Consider the following 15,853-nt stretch of genomic DNA (forward strand, 5'->3'; position numbering starts at 1 on the left):
GAACATGTTTCAAACACCAAACTGTCAATATAAAATCCAACAGGTGGCTTAAACATTGCAAGATGGCTTGCTGTTTCATGTGACTGGAACCAAAAGAATCCCTGCCTATACTTTTGATGCCAGCATAACTCAAACTCTGACCAAGAAATATGGTTCTTGTTAACTGAACCATGTGATTAATATTTGTATTTATGCTTTGAGGGTAATTGTTTCTTTATGCTTTGGAATTAACTGTGTCTATATCATTCAAACAGCTGAAATACTGTAATGAATACACTTGTGTGTAATTACATTCCATGTGTTAATGAGCTCAATTGGCTTTCCCCTCCATACTTCTAAAGTTCCTTTCTATTCCAAAAAGATTGTGGAAGAAAACAAGCTGAATATAATGGAAGGAGCTGATATATGATTTGCTGAAAAAAGCTCGGACTAATGTGATCACATAAAGGAAACGGAAATTTAATGAAAGGCCTTGGTTGTTCCCAACAGTTTCCTTCAGTGAGGGACAGGAGCTCTGACACAGGCAGACTGAACAGCAGCAGGTTCCCATGCCAGCTCCAGTCTCTATTCTGCTGCAAGTCCCTCTCCATCAAGAAGTAGGCTGTGGATTCCCTTAAAACAGTATTAACATCAAAGTACTGTGACTCTGGACAAATCATTAATCCTCCATAAGCCTTAAATTCCTCATCTGCAACACAGGCCTAACACTCTCAGGGTCTGGTTTCCAGAAAAGACTACACTGAGTGCGGTGCAAAATATTCATGTTGTAACACTTTGTACGGCTGTAAATGCGATAGGCGTGTGAGATCTCATTAGAAACAGTAACAATTACATTATCAGAGATATCCTTCTAATATTAACCAGCAGTTCTAGAACCTGGAAACATGTTATAGCAAACTGTAGTTCCCAGGAAGCAAACATTAAGCCATGGATTACCTTCATTTGTAAAGAAAAAAAAAAAAAGAATCTTTAAAATTTACACCGGAAAGAACAGGAACAGCCTTTTCCATATGAACCACATATGCTGTCTGTGAATCACTTTCATCTCTAAATTAGTAGGCTCCAAATTAGTAGGGCTTTCCTTACAGTGAAATCTGTTTAAGCAAACATCTGCTGGTTCCCTGAAAAGTGTTTGTTTTTTCCCCCACCCACAGGTGGCCTTTGAATCTGTGGCCCAAATTCTATGCAAAGCATTTGCGACAGACAAAAATCCTTCAAAGAGAGGTGATGTGCTTCAGGAGGTGAGACTCCTCCCCACCCCAGGGGAGAAGGCATTGTGCGAGGAGGAACTCTAGGCCAGGGAGTGCTCAGATTTAATGAAAGTGACAAAGACTGCTTCATCAATGTCAAGGCGATGCTGATTGAAGGGACACGTTTTTCCCGTTACTAATATTCTTGATCAAAGAGTCAAAGGAAGCATATGTCTTTAGTTGAATTAAGGCCCATTTTTCTGTTTTCTCAATTAGTCATTTTTCAGGGAAGTAGAACAGGAGAGGCACACAATACAACTCCCACAAACCACGAATTTCTGGCCTTGGCTTCACCCCAAGACTGCCCCAGTGACCTGGGGGCCCACCTCGGAGGGCAAATCCTTGCCTTAGCGATGATGCTAATGACAGAGTCAACAATCCTTGTCCCCCAGGCCTGGTGAATACTCAGCAAATATTAGACTAGTCATCAGATGATTAAATTGATTCTGGTCAATTTCTCTTCCTCTATCCAGTACATACAGCTTTCCCCATCTCCTCCCCAATGATACGTCAAGTATTCCCTGGCTTTGATCTGAAGCGTATGAAGCCAGAAAAAAAAAAGCACTCTAAGATAAATATGGAATGAATTTTTCTAACATTATGCAGAGACGGTTTTATGGATACCTGATATTAAAAAGGAAAATAACTGAGAAGTTGGTGTTTTAAATATCAGACAGATAATCCAAGTGTCCCCATTCTGCAGACTTCCTTACGCGTGTTGATGGATAACAGGAAGCAGGGGGACTGAGAGAGATGGTACGTACGGAATGGAAGCAGAAAACCGGAGGGACAGGAAGCACTGTGCTCTGGTCTAATAAAAACAGAAGAGACAAACACAAGAGCAACGCTGTGCCCTCTTTCACCATGCCTGGGCTGCAGGGACTCAACAAATGAGAGTGATTCTCTGTTGACCACACAGTTTAACTGGGCTCAAGAGACCGCAGCTCCTGCAGCATTTGCAGCATGCAGAGCGGGCAGGTGTGACGTGGCGCGACGTGGCGTGGCGTGGCGTGGTGTGGCATGGGCCCCACCCACTGGGCAGCTGTTTCCCATGAGTTTGGAGGGGAAATCTGGGTCTTTTTGAGCCCAGGTCCTGTTTAGTCATAATTAGACACCATAAACACATATTTGCTGGTTAATAAATAGAGTTTGTTCTAGGGAATGTAATGAACCATGTGTCCATAATGAAATTACACAGAAAATGTATCTTTCAGAAAGAACCTGTCTAGAATGAATTCTAATTCATTAAAATGATACACTTATTTGTACACACAGCACAAGATGACACCAAAGTTGGGATAGCACCAGTGATTTTCCCCAAGTCCCCTAACATCACACTTTCTTAGGGGGCAGATCTCCGCTGATGTCCAAAAAATCCAAAGAACCAAGACAGGAGCCATCCAGTGCCATGAGTGAAGGCCTAGGAAGAAAAAATAATGCATGCTTGCTCCTTGAGCCTACCTTAGCCTGCACGGCGTAAGAAGCCAGGAGCACAGAAGCCTCGGGCGGGCAATAGATCTTCTCATCTAAAATCTGCTTTTTTACCTGAAAAGGAACAACAACACGGGAGAGATGTGACACCTTGTGTGTGTGGATGTGCACTGTGCAGGCTGGGCACAGCGGATAGCCATAGGGTGTGCTAACAAGGGCCTGCTTTTCCGCCAAAGCAGGCTGCTAATGACTTTCCGACAAAAGGTACAATGTTGTATTTTAACCGACTGCTGACAGGTTGAGGGTTCGGCGCCTGTCAAGCTCTTTAGGTAAGATGACTCTGCATAAGAACTCCGCTTTATCTCTTCATGAACAATGCTAAAGAATTAAAAAAAAAAACACCCAAATCCTCACGCTTACAAGATACTGACATCTGGGCAGTCACAGAGAGCTGTGACAGCGAGAAGTGTCAGACACAGCTCTGGGGTTGACTGCAGCCCTGGCCCCTGCTGCACACAAGCTGCACTAGAGGAAATGGAGTCGACTTCTAGGTCTTAACAACAAGACAAAAGCCACCAAGGCCGCTGAGTTATGACTGCAGGGGGAAAAAAAAAAAAGCCATCACTTTCAATGTGCTGCTCTAAGGAAAAAGGAAGCAATAAAATTTGATCGATTCAACTTTTAAGTACATGTGAGATCCAGGAAATATAATTCCTAAGCCATAATGTTGAATTAACACATCTCATTGCACTTAATTTCTCTGGATGGTGCCGGCACGTAGTGGTCTAGAGGTGGAAGTAAGAGAGGGTACATGAAGTGGTGGCCTCTGTAAAACAAACAAACAAACAACAACAACAACAAAATCCCACAGGACAGCCAACTCCCTCCACATGTGTCAACAGTCCTGAGATTCATAAATGCAGTAAATTCTGCCTTGCTCAATGGCAAAAACACCATACCATTTCAGCATGAAATGAAATCCAGCCAAAGTCACATAAGGGACAGGCGCTGCTTCCAAGTGCTTACAATAGAACCAATTATTTTTTCCTTAAAAGATTTATTTATTCATTTATGTAAAAGGCAGAGCTACAGAGAGGGGACAGGCAGATCTTTCATCCTCTGCTTCATTCCCTGAATGGTCACAAAGGTCAGGGCCTTTAAGCAGGAAGCTGGATAGGAAGTGGAGCAGCTGGGATTTGAACTTGCGCACACAGAGATTCTGGCACTGGGTGGCAGCTTCAACTGTGGGGATCCCTAAGAAAGCCAATTCTGTAAATTCTGGGATCCAAGAGATCTTGGTGCGGGTGCAATGAATCACACACAAAAATCCTTTCCAGGTTTAACAACTGGTTTCACGCTCTTATGGAGCCAATGAAGTCAGGGATATTTCTAGAGCAATACAAGTTCCTATTTGTCTTTAAGGAATATAGGAAAGCCACAGTACAGAAGACTTAAAAGGGCTTTCCCTTTAATGGAAAATGGCAGAAATCTGCCATACATGTGTATATATGTAAATAAATAGCCATTATGTCATATTTATAGTAGATCTCTTTTGTCAAGTTTTCTTTAGGGATGAATTTTGGTGTAATGATTAAAATGCTACTTAGGGTGCCTGGGTTCAAACCCCAGGTCTGCTGAGTCTAGCATCCGAGCCAGTGATGAAAATGTACACTCTGGGAGTAGTGGGTGATGCGTCCAGTAGCTGGGCCCCTGGCAATCCTGAGGGAGATCTGGATTGAATTCCAGGTTCCTAACCCAATGTGATACCCTTGTGGCTGAATCCTCGCCATGCACGCACCAGGATACCATGTGGGCGCTGGTTCATGTCCTGGATGCTCTATTTCCCAACCAACTCTCTGCTTGTGGCATGGGAAAGCAGTTGAGGATGGCTCAAAAGCCTTAGGACACTGCACCCGCATGGGAGATTCAGAAAAAGCTACTGGCTCCTGGCTTCAGATTATTGGAGCTCTGGCCATTGCGGTCACTTGGGGAGCTAATTATCAGATGGAAGACCTTCCTCTGTCTCTCCCCTCTCTGTATATCTAACTTTCCAATGAAAATAAATAAATAGGGCCTGGCGCAATAGCCTAGCAGCTAAAGTCCTCACCTTGCATGCACGGGGTCCAATCCCAGAGTCCCCTGCTTCCCATCCAGCTCCCTGCTTGTGGCCTGGGAAAGCAATCGAGGACAGCCCAAAGCCTTGGGACTCTGCCTCTGCATGGGAGAACTGGAGGAAGTTCCTGGTTCCTGGCTTCGGATTGATTCAGCCTGGCCATTGCAGTCACTTGGGGAGTGAATCAGCAGAGAGAAGATCTTCCTCTCTGTCTCGCCTCCTCTCTGTATATCTGACTGTCCAATAAAAATAAATCTTAAAAAAAAAAAAAAAAAAAAAGACAGCCCTGCTTGTTGCAAGCATTTGGAGAAGTGAACCAAATAAACAGATCTGTCTGACTGCCTCTTTCTCAACCTTTCAAATAAGTACGAATGAGGAAATAAGTAAGCAAATAAATAAATAAGAATAAACTGCCCGCCCCCAAGAAGTTATTTAATGGATTTTATCACATTTTACTTGACCTTTGCTAAACATAATATACTAAGGCTCAAATTAATTACAGGAGAGCTTTGTGAGAGACCACAGAGGCACTCCTGGGATTTACAGTAATTAACACCTCCACTGCAGTCCCTTATATCACTGACAGTGGGTACCCACGGGGGCACACAAAGAGGAAGCCGACCAATCACTACAACGAGGTATGAAGTGGGGGAGGTGCTCTCACCCAGCAGGAGAAACACAGAAGAGGTGACAATATCTCCATGCTTCGACTAATCCTCCCACCCTGTGCCCCTGATGGCCAACCTATGATTACGGATCTCCCAATTTTCTTATTTGGTGGAGTGTCTACTGAGCACTCAATGAGCCTGACTCGCCTTTAAGGGGCTTACGACCTAAGCGAGGGAGAAATCAGCCCATTCCAAACCAAGGGAGCGTGAAGCAGTACATCTAACGCGCCATATGCAAGAGATTAACCTAGCCAGTGTCCCCGAGTTCCCGGGTCCCTTTCACTGAGAGCAGATTTTGAACTCGGGGACTTTCTAGATTTCTTGTGTGACTGAGCATTTTTAAGTCAGCTAGAAGAAAACAGAAGCCGTCCTCAGAGAGGTTAGGGAGCTACTTGTACCCACCCTTCACTCTCACACCTTTGTGATTTCATCTGACACCAATTCTCATCGCTCAAGTACATTTTTCTCGGAAAATTGTTTTTTTTTTCCCCACTACAAAGGGAATCAGAAAGAGATGGCTATCCACAGGCGGATCATTTCTGCAACAGGAAAGCAAATTTTGGGGTCAGCTCCCGTTGCTTTGCTCAGACCTGGTGATTACTGGGGTGGGCGGGCTGGGTGGAGGGGCTGGGCAGGTAGCATGGACTGGTGTACCTGCAAGAAGAACAAATGTTGTGTGATCTCCTGAACCAGCTCCTCTTCAGCGTTCTCGGGATAAAATTTGGCCAGGAAGTGAAAGGTGACTGGTTCTTCCTTGGAAACATCATGATCCAGCACCTGCAGAGCAAAAGACAAACATGCTAGCTTGGCACCTCTTCCTGTCACAGGCAAGTGTCTAAAAATCTTTTTTTTTCTTCTCCTTGCTAAATGCATCCCAGTTCCCAAAGGTTGTGATTCTATAGTGGGGAAGCATTCACAAAGCCATATATCACAAGAGGTAATATTCACTTCACACTGTGCTTCCTGAACCAAATTAACCAACACCCACAGGATGAGTCTGATTTAAGATTAAGACACAAATGTTCTTGAGGCCACAGAGTTCAAAACTAGAAATGTGCAGCTTAAACGTCTTGGGCATTACCCTTCATGGTGAAGGCTTTATAATGTTCTGCAGTAGTGGAATCTCTCATTTTTTCTTTGTTTGTTTCTTCTTACGGCCTGCCTACTTCTAGCATTTAGATCTAGGTTGAAATAGACCTTACACTTGATGCGCTAGATCTTTTTTTTTTTAATAATCCACTTGGGTTGGGCCAACACAGGTTAAGCCAATACCTGCAATGCCAGCATCCCATATGGGCCCCAGTAGGGTCTTAACTATTTCACTTTTTTAAAAAATTTTTATTTGTTTTTATTGGAAATGCAGATATACATATAGGAGGAGAGACAGAGAGAAAGATCTTCCATCCAATGATTCATCACCAGGAGGCCACAATGGCTGAAGCTGTGCCAAACCGAGGCCAGGAGCCAGGAGCTTCTTCCGGGTCTCCCATGCAGGTGCAGCATCCCCAGGTTTTGGGCTGTCCTCAACTGCTTTCCCAGGCCACAAGCAGGGAGCCGGATGGAAAGTGGGGCTGCCAGGATGCAAACCAGCGCCCATATGGGATCTCGGCATGTTCAAGGCAAGGACTTTAGTTGCTAGGCCACTGTGCCAAGCCCAATGAGCTAGATCTTTATGAAACATCTAAAGATGGACTGGGTAACAGACATGAAATCTGTCCATTGTGGCAACTTTTTCTGTCCAGGAATATCCAGAAATGTCTCCCCAAAACTGTGCTGGGAGCACAGTCAGTTAAACCATTGCCTTTCATGTTCCACCAAGCCCATCTATCCTGTGAAAAGCTTGGACCATCTGCTCTGCAGAGTGAATTTCATTTCAGGACATAAACATGCCATGTGACAGGCTACCAGGCTCCATTAACATGTGTCATCATTTATTTCCTCTGAGCAGCAAGTTCCATGGTTCCTGGTGCCCCCGATCTAATATCCATTTAACCAACACTCAAGTATGATTTAAAATTCGCTTTGCTGAGAATCATTAAAAAGGGCACAGAAACTTTAGCTGTCTTTGATACATAACTCTCCGTGTTCCTGCCCAAATTCTACATGGCAGTGCCCTGGAAATTCAAAAGAAATCCAGTTCAGCATACCCCTGCTCATAACAGCATTTAGTGGTACTTCAGGGCTCACATCCTTAAGAATTATCATTTGAAACTTATACCTAGCAGGGGGTCTCACAGAGATTTCAGTACATGAAGAATACTTAGAGTTGATTGAAAAAAAGAGTAACTAAAAGATAAGCTTATTTTGGCCCAGAAATATTGAAATTCATGCAGGTTTTTGTTTCATTAAATGCATTTTCACTGAACAACTTGTACCAATTACTTATGCGGTAGGCAGAAAGAGAGAGTGCAAGCCCTCTTATCTGCCGGCTCACTTCCCAAGTGTCTGCAGAGGACCCCTGGCTGGGGTTGAGCCCAGAAGCTAGGAAATCAACCCAGGTCCCCCACATGGGGCCATCACCACTGCCTCCCAGGGTCTGCATCAGTAGAAAAGTTGGAATCAGGAGGCAGGTACTGCAAAATGGGATACAGGCATCACCAGGAGGCTGTTCAACGACCACGCCCCACCACCGCTTCACGTATGCATGAATTTCAAAAATCTGTGTGCCAGAAGAAACTGATCTTTTGATTCCATTTTTTTCCACCAACTTTTTGATGTAGCCTCGTATGTTTAGAGTCAGACTTGGCTGCTGATCTTCACTGTTGACCATGCTGAGCAGCAGATGATAACTTCATGTTGGGCAAGTACTGGGGGGGCCAGAATCAGACACCGACTGACTTTGAAACTTAGCTGTCTTGTAGGAGAGACTGACACACAGCGTGCAGCCCCCCGCTCCCCAGCTGTCACTGCAGCTGGGAAGGGCAGTAAGCAGGTAAGTGTATCTTTATAGAAATGCAAAGGTTTATCCATTTCTGTGCCGCATTACAGTTGCCAGGAGCCCAGATTTTACTACCAGCCCCGGAAACCCCAAGAGAATCCTGAGCACAAAACGGACATTCTGTCTTCACCACTGTACCATGCGCTCTTTATTCCTTAGATCACATTAACAATCAATTCAAGTTGGGCCATGGTGTTTCTCGCAGAGATTTCTAAAAATTCCCTAAAGAACATGAGCCCCAGGAGAATCTTTCAAAGACATGAATTGTTTTTAAAAAAAAAAAATGTAAGAAGATAACAGTAATTTTAATTCATAAAGCCTGATTAGTGGTTCAATAAACTAGAGGGCAGTAAGCCAAAAGCAATCAGGCTGGGGCTGGTGATAACGGGTAGGAAAGCCAGGGCTGGCAAGGGCTGAATCGGAGTGAATTCCGTTTGCCTGGAGGAATAGAAAACAAGCTGCGTCTCTGGGCCCCGCTTCCTGCTGACTTCGTTCCGGACATCGCCCCTTGTTCGATCAGGGAGCCACAATGCCTGTTTTTGAGAGCTAGCAGCCTGTTCTTGGGAACATGGATGCCAACACCCACCCCTGGTGGATTCATCAAGTGCCAGCCCCAACCTTCTTGTCCATTTTGAGCCAGGCCACAGTGTCCTTGATGGTGTACTGCAGTCCGAAGAACCAGGTTTCCCGAAGCCCCAGAGTCCGGCACACCAAGTCGAAGAGATCCTTCCCTTTCCACTTCATCTGTAACGGAACGAAATCAACAGGAAAAGGACAATGTAAGCCGAACTCGGGATCTGCTAAAGGGCAGGCCTCTTCTCTGCGTTCTGACTCTGAAACACAGGGGACGAGTCGGAGCTGGCCAAGGAGCAGTGGCTTCAGAAATAATTTCAAACCTTCCTACACAAAACCCTGATTGGGAAAAGGATCAATTACGGCTTAATGGCTTAATTGCTGCAAAGCATACACGTCGCCTCCCATGGACAGTTTCTCATGGATCTTAATACCCCCCCAAGAGCTGCTAGTTTAGGGAAGTTGATAAATGCACACCCTCATTTAGGAGAAAGCAGTCTCCCGAATTAACCCAGGGAGAGAGAGCTGGCCCCTGGGGACAGCCATTCTCTTGAGATTTGATTGTTTTCTTTTGAAAAAAAAAAAAAATCACGATTCTGACCCTTGATTTAGGTGTTTCAAGTTTTTTTTTTTTTAACTGAAAGTTTTTAAATACACAGGAGAAAGTTGTAATCCCAGCCATAAATCACACGAAGAAAATAAACCCAATCACAGGCTGTTGGAAAGCAACTCTCCCACTGTCACACGGTGCAATTTCAGACTCACAGCTTCTCAACCAGGTGATGAATAGACATCAATATACTGCCGTGTGTTTATCCTATAGCCTCACTTTCAAAAGGACCCGAAGCAACGGCTGCTCAAACCTTGCCTCAGCTATTCAACCTTGTAGCTGGAGAAGCACTTGCAGTGTCCTCACAGGCTAAGGCCCCACAGCTTGGTGCATGTTGCCATCTAGTGGCCTTCCACTTAAATCAGGGTGCTCCCAGACAACCCCTAGGCAGCTGCCCCTCCATCGTTCCCATCCGATGAGGCCCTTCTCAGAGACAGAAGAGTAATCTTTGGATTGAAACACAAAAGACCCAGATGTAGGAGGAGCTGCAGGAGTTAACTGTCCTTTTTCCTCGCCTCACTAGCAATGCCACCCGAGGTCCTGGCACCTGGAAGACACACACTGTCAAGGAACAAAGGACTTGTTCTACAAGGTGAGACGTGTGGAAAATTAAGTCCCACCACTGGTATCTGATTAGTTTTTGCTAAAACATCATTCTCCTGGGAAGTTTCCAAACAGTCCTTATTATATTTTTTTTTTGTCGTTGTTAAAGATTTATTCTTTTTTTTCATTGCAAAGTCAGATATACAGAGAGGAGGAGAGACAGAGAGGAAGATCTTCTGTCCGATGATTCATCACCAAGTGACACAACAGCCAGTGCTGTGCTGATCCAAAGCTAGGAGCCAGCAGCTTCTTTCCGGGTCTCCCACGCAGGTGCAGAGTCCCAAGGCTTTGGGCAGTCCTTGACTGCCCTCGCAGGCCACAAGCAGGGAGCTGGATGGGAAGTGGAGCTGCTGGGATTAAAACCGGCGCCCATATGGGATCCCAACGCATTCAAGGTGAGGACTTTAGCCTCTAGGCCACGGCGCCGGGCCCCCCAGTCCTTTTATTTTTAACTAATGTGAATGAACAGGGTGCTCTCCATAAAACACTCAACAGGGATCCCTTTTCTTCTGATGGTGGTAAAAGTCGTGCAACACGGTGACCCAGATAGAAAAAGGGACAGCAGACTTCAGCCTCATCTACCTCTCCTCTCCATTCTAACTGCAACGAGTGGGATAAAAGAAACTGATGAGTTTTATTTTCAATATATGATCTTCTTGCCCCTAGTGTTCAGCTGCATAATAGGCACATCCATTTCCCTGTCTGATGATAAGACAGATGACTTTTTTTTTTAATTCATGGGCAGGTTTTAATTCCTACAGGCAGACTTCACTGAAGAAATGTTATTTTGGAAAACCAGAAGCTTCAGGATGCTGATTATCCTTTTGTCTATTTTAAGGCAGCACACGGTATATACATTATAAATGACTACTTTGCAACGAGATAATGTAATGCTCAGGAAGAGGCATTAACTTGGAGAAGTTAAACACCCAGGGGCAGAGAAGCTCAAGGTAACGATTCCCACCCTGCCATAACTCATGGCCGTGGCCGTGGGCTGCGCTGGGTTTTGTCTACAGATGCGATGTGCAGTTTGTAGAAAGGAAAGCTGCCAGGGACAGGCTGTGTCGATCTCCAAAAGTGGGTGTTCGAATCCTTGAATGTAACATTGGATTAACGCAGGTGCCCTGTCTTCAACTTCTTTTTCATTTGGAACATCTCCTATCTACTAGTTTACTCCCTAAACGCTAGTACAGTCAGTTCTGGGCCAGGATGAAGCCATCACGGTTGCCTCCCAAGGGGCACGTTCACGAGCAGCTGGAATCAGAAGCAGAACTGGGACTCGTATCTGGGCATCCCAGTATGGCATGTGGGCACCCCAAGGGGTGTGTGTTCCTCTGAGCCACAGTTTGTCCTTCACTTCTTAGTTTTCAAAATGTAAAATAAACTTTGTTGGCTGCAAAAAGACAATGTGTGTTTACTCCCATGGAATCAAGAAAATTAAGAGAAAAAAAAGCTTTTCACACCTCCTCAGAATGCTCTATTTATATTTTTCACTTTGACTGAAGGTGAGATAAAGGTGTAAGCGGGGTGCAAGCAGGGTAATCAAGCACAGACTTAGGTCAGAAAAGGGTTTTTTGGAGGTCGATGTGATGGCTCAACCGACTAACCCTACATCTGCAAGATCCAGCATTGCATATGGGTGCCGGTTCATGTCCTGGCTGCTCTACTTTCCATCCAGCTCCCTGTTTATGGTCTGGGAAAGCAAGAGGATGGTTCAAATACTTGGGTCACTGAACCCACATGGGAGACCTGGAAGAAGCTCTTTGCTTCTGGTTTTGGATCCACTCAGCTCCAGCCATTGCAGCCATTTGGAAGTAAACCCCACTTGGGACGCTGATGTTCCTGCTAATGTGTACCCTGGAAGGCAACAGGTTAAGAACGGCTCAGGTAGTTGGATTCCTGCTACTCACATGGGAGACTTAGATTAAGTTTCCAGCTTTTGGTTTTTGCAGTCCAGCCCCAGCTGTTGCAGGTATGGGTGGTGAAGTAGTGCCTCTCTTTCAAACAAATTAATAATTTGGAAAAATAAAAAAAAAAAAAAACGAAATTTTTTAAAGAATTAAAAGAGGGACTGGTGCTGTGTTACAGCAAGCTAATCCTTTGCCTGTTGCACCAGCATCCCATTTGTGTGTTGCTGGTTCAAGTTCCAGCTGCTCTACTTTTGATCAAGCTTCTTTCTGATGGCCTGGAAAAGCAATGGAGGATGGCCTAAGGCCTTCAATCCATGAACCCATGTGGGGGAACCTGGAAGAAGCTCCGGGCTCTCGGCTTTGGACTTGACCAGCTCTAGCCAGCAGGAACACTCGGTGAGTGAGCCAGTGCATGGAAGATATATCCCTTTCTCTGTCTCTCCTTTCTTTAACTATTTCAAGTAGAAATAAATGAATCTTTTTATGTATGTATGTATGTATGTATGTATTAAAGGCAGATATACAGAGAAGGAGAGACAGAAAGATCTTCCATTCATTGGTTCACTCCCCAAGTGACCAAAATGGCCAAAGCTGAGCTGATCCAAAGCCAGAGGCCTGGTGCTTCTTCCGGGAGACAGATAAAAGGCGGAACAGCCGGGATACCAACGAGCGCCCATATGGGATCCTGATATGTGTAAGGCAAGGACTTTAGCCACTAGGCTACCGCCCTAAAAATAAATAAATCTTCTAAAAAATAATTAAAAGAAAAATGAAGTTAGAAGAGGGAAGAAAGAAAGTAAGTCTTTATAAAGATCATGATCTTGGGGCAAGCACTGTGGCTCAGTGAGCTAAGTCACTGCTTGTTATGCCATATGCTGGTTATGCTGGTTCAAGACCTGGCTGTTCTACTTTCAGTCCAGCTCCCTGATAACGGCCTGGAAAAGCAACAGATTATTACCCAACGTCCTTGGGACCCTGTACCCATGCAGGAGACCTGAAGGGAGTTTGATTGCTAGATTCCACCTGGCCCAGCCTTGACTATTGAGTCCATTTGGGGAGTAAAGCAGTGGATGGAAGACCTCACTCTCTCTCTCTGTCTCCCCTTTTCTCTGTAACTCTGCCTTTAAATAAATAACAAAGTAAATATTTTATAGGAATTTTATATTCATGATCTCGACAGAAAACTGCCAGTCATCTAGTGGAACTGAAACTGACAAGAGGTGGCAGAGTGAAAATGGCGGGTGATGTGAAATGTGAGACCAGGTGGCTCTCCTTCAGCCAAAGGCCACTGTCTTTGAGGACCCCCAGGCAGAGGAACAACTGACCCACATCTCCATTATGGATGTACCCTGACAGCAGTGGGGAGGATGGGTTAGAAGGAAGCAGCCCAGAAACAAGACAGACAAGAGAATGGCACTGGGAAGGAAGACAAAGGCCCAGGAATGGGCCAGGATGTGCTCGCAGAGCTGGGCCTGAATGGAACTGAATGGGCAAGAACCAGGGGGACACCGGTGTTTCTGGTCTGAGCACTGGACGTGCCAGTTTAGGACAGGTGGGCCACAAGAGGGACAGCAGCTCTGGGAGAAAGATAGAGGCAATATGAGACAGGAGTTAAGTAGTGAAAGGGAGTAGGGAAGCCAGGAAGATGGTCTAAATACAGCTGATATAAAGCCCTAACTTCACTCTCGGTACGCACTTACAAAGTTTCTCTGCTTGCTTGAATCTGACCTCAGCATGCTGAGACCTTTACAAGGCTGGAATTCTCCAGAGGTTCTCCCCAAATTACCAGACCTGCTGGGGATCCTAACTTGGGCTTCTACTTCTTGACAAACAGGCGCCAGTGGCCACAGTTGCTGCAGGTGCCTCTCGGGACCTGGTGGGAGGAAGGTCTTGGGTCATGAATGGTAGGCCATGGTGGTGGTGGGGGGGGGTGGCTTCCTGGGTGCCAGCCTGCCTTGCCAGAACACAGCCGTGCTGTGCTGATGCAGTGAAGTGACTCAGCACCATCTAAGTGTTCCCCTGCATGGTTAGGCGCCTCCAAGCCAGAGCCTGTGAGTCATTTTCTCATTCCCTGGTATCCAGGTGAGCATGCACGCACAAGACACGCCAAACACTGGCAGTCCAACAGGGCTGCCTTGATGACGTAAAATTCCCAGACTCAAAGTCTTAGTATGAGATTAGCCCCCGTTTTTCTACTCCTTCACAGATATATAAAGGATATGTATTTGTGTCCAAGTACTTCCCATTACGGCCCACGGTGCGAGGGATAAACAGGCAACAGACAAGTCTGTTCTCGCAGGTTGAGTGCTCTCAAACAGCTAGAAAGAGACAATCACCTCTCTCAGCTCAAGCAAAACATCAGCTCCAGGGGTGGAAGATTGGCCTTGCGCTGTTAAGATGCCTGAGTTTCATGACAGCGTGCCTAGGTTCAATGCCTGGCTTTGACTACTGATGCTAGCCTCCTGCTAATGCAGACCCCGGGAGGCAACAGTCACGGTTCAAAATGGATGTGTCTCTGCCACCCACGTGAAAGATCCAGGTTGAGTCCCTGGGCTTCAGACTGGCTTACCCCTGGCCATTGCAGGAATCAGGTGGTGTGAACCAACACACTGGAACACTTTTTTTTTTCCTCAGAAGCACATCTCTCTCTCTCTCTCTCTCTCTCTCTTTCTCTCTCAGAAAAACAAGTATATGGTTTTCAGCACTACACCACTTGTGAACAGGGACCAAAAAGACCCCTCCCCACTCCAGAAAGAGAGTGGGAGGAGTAAGACAACGATACTGAAACAGACCTGTGTGAGATGGAGAAGCCAAACTTAGACTGAGTTTGGGATAGAAGGAGTGAACGGTCATAGGAAGCATGATAGGTGAATGTCAACAGGCAAAAGAAAAAAAAAAAAATGTGCTTCTTAAAGGAGAATAAAATAGTATTATTCAGTGTGGCACAAGAATGGAGACTAGCCAATCTTATCTTTTGATTCCAAATGGCTCCAAAGTGGCATCGAAAGCCGGTTCCTTGTGGGCTGTCTCGCTCCACCTGTCTCATGTGAAGCGCAGAGCCCAGACAGGTAGCTGCTGACTGCCTTCCCGTTCTCCCGAGGATGGAACATAACTAATATCCTTCCAGAACTCAGACTGTCCCATACAATGGATACCTAAGAACGTCAGGGCTTCATTCTTTCCAGGAGGCGGGCTGAGAGACACAGTAAGTGATGGGTACCCGTATCAGTAAGAATCTCGGGCGCTGGCACTTGTGTGACCTTGGGCAAGTTACTGAGCCTCCTCGTGCTCTGCCACGGAGATAATGAACAAGACCTGTCTTAGCAGATTGATCTAAGGATTAAGTGCATTCATACATTTAAAATGCCTATCTCAGTGCTCAGCCCACGGTAAATAAATCCTCTGTAAGGGGAGGTTTTTGTTAATTCTGCCTCCTCCTCCCCTTCGGAGCCTCCAGCTGCCTTCGCTGAGGATGACGGATGACAGGTCAGAGAGGGCGATATCAATTCTCATCGAGCTACCCGCACGATCACTCATTTGACAAACATTTATTGAGCACCCACTACATCCTAGTCATTGTGCTGGGCGCAGGCGATGAGTGATGAATTCAGGACAAGACACTGGCCCTGTTTATGCGGGATGGGGGAAGACAGGTAAATGAATAACAAAAACACGACCCGGGGAAGTGCTAATAGGACAGGGTGCTGTGGGAACCCGACTTGGGCCTTGTGGATGGGACAGGGAGGAATGGAGGGGC

At 45.7% G+C, this 15,853-nt stretch overlaps 1 protein-coding gene across 4 annotated transcripts in view; it reads right to left on the reverse strand.

The window, feature by feature from the left end:
* Positions 1-15,853, reverse strand: part of NF2 (neurofibromin 2) — an 86,440-nt gene that overhangs the window by 47,384 nt on the left and 23,203 nt on the right. For 3 of the 4 annotated variants that reach the window (XM_041003476.1, XM_041003477.1, XM_041003475.1), the window contains exons 2-4: positions 9,019-9,144; positions 6,117-6,239; positions 2,712-2,795 (exon numbers count right to left, since the gene is read on the reverse strand). In XM_041003476.1, coding sequence (XP_040859410.1) covers positions 2,712-2,795; positions 6,117-6,239; positions 9,019-9,144 — 333 coding nt within the window. The remainder of the gene's footprint in view (positions 1-2,711; positions 2,796-6,116; positions 6,240-9,018; positions 9,145-15,853) is intronic. The other variant, XM_041003478.1, reaches the window with a different exon arrangement.

Source organism: Ochotona curzoniae, unplaced genomic scaffold (assembly GCF_017591425.1).
Source record: "Ochotona curzoniae isolate NIBS_2020 unplaced genomic scaffold, NIBS_Ocur_1.0 scaffold_274, whole genome shotgun sequence".
Classification (NCBI taxonomy): Eukaryota; Metazoa; Chordata; class Mammalia; order Lagomorpha; family Ochotonidae; genus Ochotona; species Ochotona curzoniae.